The 10,451-nt window shown below is 37.8% G+C and overlaps 1 protein-coding gene across 1 annotated transcript; it reads left to right on the top strand.

The window, feature by feature from the left end:
* Nucleotides 1-1,212: 1,212 nt before the first annotated feature.
* Nucleotides 1,213-10,002, top strand: LOC137039817 (coagulation factor V-like). The gene is made up of 11 exons (XM_067415090.1): nucleotides 1,213-1,306; nucleotides 3,980-4,102; nucleotides 4,896-5,149; nucleotides 6,958-7,035; nucleotides 7,300-7,419; nucleotides 7,546-7,623; nucleotides 7,705-7,752; nucleotides 7,823-7,948; nucleotides 8,040-8,207; nucleotides 8,299-9,533; nucleotides 9,702-10,002. The coding sequence occupies exons 4-11, from the start codon at nucleotides 6,979-6,981 to the stop codon at nucleotides 10,000-10,002; spliced, it is 2,133 nt and encodes a 710-aa protein (XP_067271191.1). The 5' UTR covers nucleotides 1,213-1,306; nucleotides 3,980-4,102; nucleotides 4,896-5,149; nucleotides 6,958-6,978.
* Nucleotides 10,003-10,451: the final 449 nt, after the last annotated feature.

Here is a 10,451-nt window from a genome sequence, read left to right as displayed (position 1 = left end):
CCGTTTTAGCATTAAATACACCTTTGATTTGACTAGGAGCAGGTACAATTCAGATATCTTAAAATAGAGTTGTGACTAGTCGAAATTGAATTAGAGATATCTCTAATTATCTTTGCGTATGTGTGACGCGTCTATTGAAGATATCTCTGACCTCATTACAGATATCTTTAATAGAGTTTTGACTAGTCAAAATGTATTTAGAGATATCTCGAATCAGATTTCTTACTAGTGCAATTATAATTGCAGATATCTCTAATTGTCATTTTGACTAGTCGAATTATAATTATCACTAGTCAAAATACAATTGTTACTATCTTTAAATATAATTATAGATAGTCAGACAAAGGTTTAAATGCTAAAATGGCTTGCGATACGATACATAGAGCTTAGACCAATCAGAACACATGACTATGGCAAGCCATTTTAACATTTAAAAGCTAGACTGGATATGTGTTGCAGATATCTGTAATTCAGTTTTGCCTAGTCAAAAAGAACATTTCAGATATCTGCAACTAAATTCTTCCTATCCATAATTGTTATTTCAGATATCCACAAAGACATTCTTCCTAGGACAAATGATGTCACTTTTGCCATTCATTTGTATGGGGTTTATTATTACAGATATCTACAATTCAGTTGCGGATATCTGCAACTGAATTGTAGATATCTGAATTTCCAGTTTGAGATATCTAAAATTTGATTCTGACTAATCATAACTCCAGTTCAAGATATCTATAATTCACCACAATTCAAGATATCTACATGTTCCTTTTCAGATATCTTCAATTAAGTTTTGAATAAGCGAAATTACATTGTAGATATCTGTAACTTGAATTATGTCTAGTCAAAATGGCATTGTAGATATCTCAAACTGGAGTTAGGGATATGTCTAATTTAATTATGGATATCTATTATTAAGTTATAGATATCTTTAAATTAAATTTGATCAGAGATATCTGAATTTTGAGATATCTGTTAGTTTCATTCTTCCTAGTCAAAATGTAATTACAGATATCTTGAATTGGAGTTTTGACTAGGCGAAATGATGTTACAGATATCTATATGCAAATTGGACCCATCCCACTTTATGCGGGAGCTAGCGTTGTTCAAATCATATAGCACCTGCTAACTATTAAATTGTAATTAGCACTGATTAGCACAATGTCGGAGCAGCCAGAAAGTGTTTTTAATCGTCTTTTAAACGCTGCAACCCGTGCTAGACAGGAGCTGGCAGCAAGAAATGATGAGTCAACATTACTTTCTACAACAAGACAACTATTTCGCCGGCAAGTTAATCGAGTTCGGGGTGAGTAATTGCTAATGTGCTAACAGAAATTCGGGGTAGCTGTTTAAATGCTAACTTGAAGCAAACCAGTCGCCAAAATCCATTTTAGAACACACCTGAACTAAACTTGTTTTTCCTTCTCACCTAAGGAAGAAAAAAAAAATCTCACTTGTTGGCTGCACCCTGTTTTTAAAAAAAATCCTGAGAAATGGCTAGGTACCTACACACTTGTTAGTTTAATGTAATCAAAAATGGCTATAATAAGCTTCAAAATTTTGTAACGTTATTAGAAATGTATTTGTATGATTTCATGAAAATAAAATTGAAGGTGGCCTTGTGTCTAGAAATGCACTACAGCTAAAGCCTGACCAACATGGGCTACTTCAAATCTGAGGATAAGTTTAAACCTGAATTGTATGAACTGTTTTACAAGATGTGTGACTTTTTATTTTTGAGATTTCTCTAAAATGTGAACTGATGTTTATTGCAATCTCTTCTGAGCTTTCATGCGTTTATTGCCTCTGCATAGAGATGCAAACTGCTCATTTCAGTTTGTTGCTCTCCAGCACCCATTCACACCGCTGGGTTATGGCTCTAATATTATTATTCCTTTAGCCCTATTTGGATGGTAATTGTTTCTCGTGGGGTCGTAAGGCATCTTCATCATTTACAGGGGCTGTGTTTTTTGTTTTGTTTTTGTTGCTTTTTTTAGTTTTTTAATGTCTGTTTTTCTCCCACCACCAGCGTAAAAATCCCCGGCCGAATTACCTACTGTTTTTAGACACCAAGCAAGGTCGTGTGATTTAATTGATGTCCGAATCCACATCTCTGAGTTTAAGAAGAGATCGCTTCAAAATTAACTTTCCTTTTTGACCCCTGCGGAGCACTGTACCGTTGCTCTTCGCTGTAATTCGGATACATTTTAAAGGTCCAAGATTACGCTTTTGTTACTGAAATGCTGAAAAGTATTTACAAGAATAAGATTTCATCACTGCTCAAAAGAGAAAGAGGAGAAAACCATGTAAACATTTGATATGAGCCCTTGTGGCAGTAAATAACCTTATATAGGTTTAACTACTTCTGCTCATTTCCACATTTTTTAAAAGTAATTTTTTTTTTTTACACAGGACATGTAAATAATTAATAATTTCCTATTATTGTGTGTGTATATATATGTATATATATATGTATATGTATATATATGTATATATATATATATATATATATATATATATGTATATGTATATATATATGTATATATATATATATATATATATATATATATATATATATATATATATATATATATATATATATATATATATATATATATATATATATATATATACTTATTATTCCAAGCATATGACATTTTTACAGCAGACAAACAATCATTTGACTGACTACGTGAGCAGTGTTCCCAGGTGCGGAGAATCACAAAACTCGCTCCTCCACCGGGAATAAATCACCATCCAAATACACAAGTTTTATCACTGAGGTTGCATGCAAATTTATTTTTTACGGAGGTCTATATGAGAAACAATTACTGTCCGACTAGGGCTTGTCTTCAATGTAATTAACGACGACTCTCAAACGGTTCTATTTAAACCTCATTTCTTTTATCAAACTTCTCACTTCACCACCTCTGAGACTCCATCAAATGCCTTTCTTGAAAATAAACATTTCAGTAGTTGTGTCAAAGTTTCATAAAAATAAAGTATGCTCAGTGGCAGGTGCATCTCAGGCCAAGCTAGCATGCTAGCTTAGCACACCATCAAAACATTATAAGTTTAAAATCATGTTTTATTCCAAACTTTATCACTTCATAAGTCGAGTGTTTTATATAACCTTCTTTGATCTCATGTGGCTTCGGGTCAAAAAAATCTGACAGAAAATACACAATGATAAAAGCTATGTCGAATAGCATTAAATTATAATCTATTAGGAAAACACCCAAAATAGCATGAACACAGACAAACCATATATTGTCACGATTGTGTGTTTATTGCCTTCAAAAGTGTCTCGTTATAGCGATCTCTGGAAGCTAGTTTATTCTTTCCTGCAATGTCACATTGTCTGCCTCTTTATGGGTGCCATGGACTAAATGTGTACAGGCCAGGGTGCCGGCGCCCTCAGGCTGCCAGTATGAACTGAAAACACAACACAAATTATACAGCCTCATAATGATACATCTGTTGATTTTGGCTAAAAAGGTTGAATAAATAATACTTCTCTGTAGAGAAATTTGACTCAAACATATGATAATGTATCAATATTTCTCGACATCTGCACGCTTTTGAATTAAAATCCCTGTGGGATGTTTTGTCGTGAGTCTTCATGACGACCACAGGAGTTTATGAATGGGAGCAGATGACGTGGATAATTATCAAAAGGTACCAACGCCAGTATCCATAACTCCTGACACATCAACAAAGTACAGTAACTATAGGACTTTGAGAATAAAACGGAGGTAAAAAAATGTAACTTTAGTCTTAGATCTTTTTAATGTATAGTTTGTCAAGGTAATTACATGCATCAGATATTGTGCTAATTTAAGAGGGATTCAGTGCGTCCTCGCGCAGCGTATCAGGTTATTGCACTTCCATGACACAAATAGCATGCATGTCAGCATCTTTATTAAAGTGAATTAGTGTGAAGCTTGCATGTGTAAATCTTATGTGTTTGTGTTTACAGGAGGATCTGGTGGCCGCAGGGAAAATCCTTTTTGGCAAGCAAAACTCTTCCTCCTTCCTGGGCCAGATAATGGTTTTCTGCCCCCCACAAAAGCACTTGATGAACTGTCTAAACTTGGATTAGGTGAATGAGATTGAAGCACATAAGAATTAAGTGTTATTTACTTTTACACCTCCTTATGTAATCACCTTGCAAAGAAAGCTATGGTATGAGCTGTCTGCTCTCATTTGTTATACTGTCTCTATATTGGGAAATATTTGACTTGTTTTAAAGAGATGTTGTAGAGCAGTTTACTCTTTGATGCATTTTTCATTTTAATAGTTACACCCATGCAACACTTTCTCAAGGCATCACTTTAAACATGTCCAGGAATATGACCCAATGAATCTTTTTGCATCAGCTATCTGACGTTAGGTTAATTGTTTGTGTGAGGATGTGGGTGGTGCATTCAGAGGCTAAGCTACACTGTAAGTAATGTATACAATACAGGTCCTTCTCAAAAATGTATAGAACCTTTTCTTCTAAGAGTGTACACCATATATTGTATATAAATGTTATTTCGCATCTGCCCAGATGATCAAATGTGTGATGGGCTTGTTAGTGGGACCAGGCTCTTCTCAGTCATATGCAATTTTCTTAGGAGTGTAGGGTTTGTTTAGTTTTAAATTTACACTTAAAAACAAACGATTTTAGGTTAATTGGTAGTTGTAAGATCTGCTTTTGGGGTTTCTCAACATACGATTGTCTAAAAATGACAACATAGTTTAGATGTCTTTATTCGTGAAATGTATTGTCTTTGAAACTGGTTTCTCGAACATTGAAGGAGTCAGGCAGGGCAAGATCTCTCAGGACTGTTAGAACTAATGAATGTGCCACCAGGAACAGATTATACTGATGTTTACCTTTCCATTTTTAGGAAAACCTGTGCATGAGTCACCAGAGGCCGCGTGCACAAACTCAAAGATTGGGCTAAATTGGAGTTTGTCTGAATTGAACAACTTTGTTTGCCAAAGCTACCCTCAGATAAGTTTAAATTTGGTAGGCTTTGAGTTGGCAAGGGCAGGCAAAGGACGCAAGATCCAGAAATTACAAGTTAGTTCTGTGAGGGCACTAAAAGCAGTGGTTGGCAAAAGCAGACTTTACATCGTGCCACGCGCCACTGTCTTGCAGGTATGGAATTATATACACATTTAGATCATACTACAATCAGTGTTGCCACAGTTACTTTGAAAAAGTAATCTGATTACTGATTACTGATTACTCCTTTAAAAAGTAACTTAGTTACTTTACAGATTACTTGATTTTAAAAGTAACTAAGTTAGATTACAAGTTACTTTATAAGTTACATTCAGCAGTTGCCGACAACACCCCTGACAAAATAGAAATGACAACTGTTTTTGGCAACACACTTTATTGCATTTATGCCCGAGCCTGACGGTCCCGACTTTTTTACGCCCATTTTTTTAGGCTTCTCCTTCATTTTATATTTATTTTAATAATTAAAATGAACAATGAGATGTGCTGTTGGAAACAACATGAGACCATGATAGCTTGCGCCACTGTCAAGATATGGCTCGCGCAGGGTTAAAGAGTCCGTCTCTTCAGTGCAGCTGCTGGAGTTATGGCCTTTTTACTACTGGTTCCTTCATTCGTTTTCTCTGACCAGGTAGGCCTATCTATCTGATTGCGAAATGACCAGGAGTAGGCCTAATGCCTTCCGAGAGTCTTTCGAGCCGTATTTAATTCCGATCACTCAAACAAACCAATTCAGAAGGTGCATGAAAGTATTTCAAACTAAACCGGACAAATGTATTGGTTGTTTAAACCACATGTGTAAATTTTACTCCTGGCAAATAATTAAAAAATAAATGTGTGAGAGCTTATGTTGTAGTCAGATAGATAACGGTGCTACTGCAACATCGCTGCAAATGAGTAAAGCAAGCCAACGCAAATGGCCGTAAATGAAACTTTAAAATAAGTCACACAAAACACAATCATCTTCAATATAAATTAATGAGACTAATGATCTTACCAGTGCTTAGGTCGCTCTCTCTCATATTGCGATCTTTGAATTTGAAATGGGCTGCAGAATAAAATGCTAGAATCTTTTGCTTTGATGTGAACTCCGTTAAATGAGCATATACTGCGGGAATTGAAGATCGGATTTATATTAATTTTGCTGAAGTGTAAGGTAGGCTATAAGACAACCTGCATGTACTTTCTTTTCTTTCTTTTTTTTGATTGTGTAGCCCGTTTCGGTTTTTTTTGAGCGCCGTTGCGAGCAGTAGGCTAATCTATCAGCCTGCCTCAGCTCGTCAAAAATGCCTTTGTGGTGGTATAATAACTAGCCTACTTTGTTTTTGATGTCAAAGTAGTTATATTTCGTTTCGTTTCTTTATTAAGATCATTTCAAAAAATGTTTAGAGCAGTTTTTTGTTTGTTAAATTAAAGTTTTAATTTTTTTATGTGACGACCCAGTGAGTTAACCGCATGTTTAATAGCCTAGTCTCTCAAACCAACTCTCGAATTGTCTTGCCTATATAAAATTTAATTTAACAAACAAAAAATTGCTCTGAACATTTTTCTTAATTAGGTTTATAAAGAAACGAAACAAAAAATAACTACATTGACATTAAAAACAAAACTGAATTATTTTACGGCTGCAACAATGTAAAAAAATAAAATAAATAAAAAACACGGGCTCCAGCCGGACTCGGGCTGAGAATTTTGATAAGCTGTCGGTTTTTACTAAGGAAAATGACTAAAATAGTAACTCACAGTGACTTGGATAAGTAACTTTAATCTGATTACTGGTTTGGAAATAGTAACGCGTTAGATTACTCGTTACTGGAAAAAGTAGTCAGATTAGAGTAACGCGTTACTATGTAACGCGTTACTGGCATCACTGACTACAATCATATAAATGTGCTCTCTGTAATGTCTATGCCTATAATTAAAGTTACCCTCTCTACCCTTAGGTAACATCACCACCCTCTGCCATGTCCCAGATATCATTCCCACCATTCACAGCTCCAGCAGTAGATGAGACCTTACAAGTAGTTTCAGATCAGGTCCATATTAAAATGGTTGCACATATAATGATTTATGTCCACTATGCACTTAGTTATGAGAGGCAAATGCAAATATAAAGTGGTTTTATTGTCTTTTCTAATGTGTATATATGCATCTAATTATTCTGTGTGATGTCTGAGCCATTACGTTCCTGACCCTAAGATAATGTCTTTTTTTTTCTACCTATGGAGCACTGATGTGTGTGTATGCTGAAGAAGAAATCATTGGTGTTTGCTGTGTACTAACAGGTGGCATCCACATCCTCTATGTCCATGAATTCAATCCCTCCTCTCTCAATTGCTCCAGTGCTAGATGAGATTGTGCCTGTGGCTGAGAGTACCCAAGCTCGAAGTGTAGTTTCAAATCAGGTAATAGAATCTATATATTTTTGTGTAAGTATTCGTTACTCTTTGATGGTGATTTTGTGAGAAATGCCTTATAAAAAATAAAAGTACACATTTTTTTTTTTTTTTTTAAAGTATATTTTACTTTAGGCTCTTCAAGAATGGCGAGCAATACGTGCCCAGCAAGATCTGGCGTATAATACAAGTTTGTTGGTGGATCAGGAGAAGGTAATACTTTGAAGTTCAATTTTATGTAGGATTTATGTTCTCTTACAGAATACAGAAATACTTTTAATGTGGTCTTAATAGGAGAGGAAGAAACTAGCCTATCAGGCCTGTGAGGAAAGACGTCAAAAGGTTTGTTTCTAATATATTCATTTGATAAACTAGCAGAAGGTTTTTTTTTTTAAATGAGCTCAAATTTCAGGCTATTGAGGCAAGGCGTCAGCGACTGTCTGCATGTGAGGAACCCTCAGATGGGGTGTTGATCAAATTTAAATATCCAAATGGACACATCAATATGAGGAAATTCAGTTTGTTGGAGCCAATCCAGGTGATGTGTATTCTACTTGAGAAAGTATCAAGTGTCTTAATGTTTCAGTAGGTTGAAAAACTTGACTGGTGTAACTTTCACATCATTTTAGATCTTGTTTGACTTTGTGGGACAAGATGATATTGCCAGTGAAATCTTTGTGGTGCAAGAAGCTACATCAAGATCAATTGAGAGCAGTTCCTCTGGGTCAATAATGGATCATGGCATAAAAGCATCCTCAACTCTATATGTACTGTGGTTTTCAAATCAGGATGTACAGGTTAATGCGTTGCATTTTTATTTCCTGTCTTAAAGGAAAATGGAATGTTTTGGTTTGTGTAAGCTCATGTATTGTGCATGTTTGTCTTCAGGAAATTCTCTCAGATCAACTAAACTATGGCGCTTATGCCCTACACCATGCATATCATGGTCAGTCATTGCTGTGTGAGACCTCCACCCAGCCAAGCCTTTCTGTGCCCCCTCTCCAGCCACTGCTTTCTGAGACCTCCACCCAGCCAAGTCTCTCTGTGCCCCCTCTCCAGCCACTGCTTTCTGAGACCTCCACCCAGCCAAGTCTCTCTGTGCCCCCTCTCCAGCCACTGCTTTCTGAGACCTCCACCCAGCCAAGTCTCTCTGTGCCCAATCTCCAGCCACTGCTTTCTGAGGCCTCTATCCAGCCAAGTCTCTCTGTGCCCCCTCTCCAGCCACTGCTTTCTGAGACCTCCACCCAGCCAAGTCTCTCTGTGCCCCCTCTCCAGCCACTGCTTTCTGAGACCTCCACCCAGCCAAGTCTCTCTGTGCCCAATCTCCAGCCACTGCTTTCTGAGGCCTCTATCCAGCCAAGTCTCTCTGTGCCCCCTCTCCAGCCACTGCTTTCTGAGACCTCCACCCAGCCAAGTCTCTCTGTGCCTCCTCTCCAGCCACTGCTTTCTGAAACCTTCACCCAGCCAAGTCTCTCTGTGCCCCCTCTCCAGCCACTGCTGTCTGAGACCTCCACCCAGCCAAGTCTCTCTGTGCCTCCTCTCCAGCCACTGCTTTCTGAGACCTCCACCCAGCCAAGTCTCTCTGTGCCTCCTCTCCAGCCACTGCTTTCTGAAACCTTCACCCAGCCAAGTCTCTCTGTGCCCCCTCTCCAGCCACTGCTGTCTGAGGCCTCTATCCAGCCAAGTCTCTCTGTGCCCCCTCTCCAGCCACTGCTTTCTGAGACCTCCACCCAGCCAAGTCTCTCTGTGCCTCCTCTCCAGCCACTGCTTTCTGAGACCTCCACCCAGCCAAGTCTCTCTGTGCCTCCTCTCCAGCCACTGCTTTCTGAGACCTCCACCCAGCCAAGTCTCTCTGTGCCTCCTCTCCAGCCACTGCTTTCTGAAACCTTCACCCAGCCAAGTCTCTCTGTGCCCCCTCTCCAGCCACTGCTGTCTGAGCCCTCCATCCAGCCACCACTTGCTCTGTTCTCACCACCACAAGAAATGCTGACTCTTCATGATGAACCATCACTCCTTCCTTCATCTGCTCAGGAACCAATCATTATTCTTGATGAACAAGATGAAACTGTTTCACAAAATCAGTCTCCTGTATCTCAAAACCACCTTGAAGGACCTGTGGCTGAGTATGTTTATTTTATTTGTTTTGTTCTTTCTCTCTTATTAACTTGACTATATTTGTGTATGAAGGTGTCTTTTTCTTTCTATATCCTGTTACGTTTAATCAGGTGGTTAACTTATAAAATATGGTACATATTTGACATATTAAAATGCATGAACCTCTTTGGTTGCAGGATTGATCTACAGACCATATTGAGAAAACTGGTCAGCAAAGTTGATGGAAATGTCTGCTCATCAAGCAACCAAATAAATGTGTGCAGGAATAATGTTTTCCTGTGTAGCCTGCGGGCGTTCAAGCGTAGGTTCTTCAACCCTGAAGCAAAATTGGATGTTGTGTTTGTGGATGAAAATGACAATGGTGAAGGGGCAGTTGACGAAGGTGGCCCAACAAGAGAGTACCTAAGGCTGTTGATGAGGGCTGTCCACCAGTCAAATATCTTTGAGGGACATGAGAGTCCGGCAGTTGTCTCTTGATACTCAAGGTAGGGAAGCCCAAATTATTATGACGGTCTGCCTTCAACTGGCAGAATTCTAGGAATGTATATGCAGAAACCCATTTAAAAATGATTGCTCCTCACTTTTCCTGTCTGATTTGTTTTTTTCTGTTTGTGTTGGGTGGGTGGGTTTCATCCAGTGTACTTTATTTAATTTTGCATTTAATTTTGTTAATTCTTGTTTGGAATTTTTTTTCTTCCCATGATTCTTCATTTGTGTCTTTTTAATGTACTAAAACACCACCTTTTTCCATGTCTTGAAAGGTGCAATTGCATTATTTGTAGTAGCACTAATATTAATCACAGCATTAAGGTATTACACTAAGAATCATTACAGCAGAGCAATATTTTTACTGTAATTTTTTTAATTTTAGCTTTGCAGACTAAACTTTACACGTGGGTGGCAAAAATGATTGCCGTGTGTGTTGT

The sequence above is a fragment of the Pseudorasbora parva genome, chromosome 14, assembly GCF_024679245.1.
Source record: "Pseudorasbora parva isolate DD20220531a chromosome 14, ASM2467924v1, whole genome shotgun sequence".
Classification (NCBI taxonomy): domain Eukaryota; kingdom Metazoa; phylum Chordata; class Actinopteri; order Cypriniformes; family Gobionidae; genus Pseudorasbora; species Pseudorasbora parva.
Note: the sequence above shows the minus strand (reverse complement) of the source record. Positions and strands in the feature narration are given on the sequence as shown.

Excerpts from the sequence above, each read along its gene's own strand:
- LOC137039817 (XM_067415090.1), top strand. The coding sequence starts at position 6,979 with ATGTCCCAGATATCATTCCCACCATTCACAGCTCCAGCAGTAGATGAG. Across the intron at positions 7,036-7,299 it reads CAGTAGATGAGACCTTACAA|GTGGCATCCACATCCTCTAT; the intron begins GTAGTTTCAGAT and ends GTGTACTAACAG. Across the intron at positions 7,420-7,545 it reads GAAGTGTAGTTTCAAATCAG|GCTCTTCAAGAATGGCGAGC; the intron begins GTAATAGAATCT and ends ATTTTACTTTAG.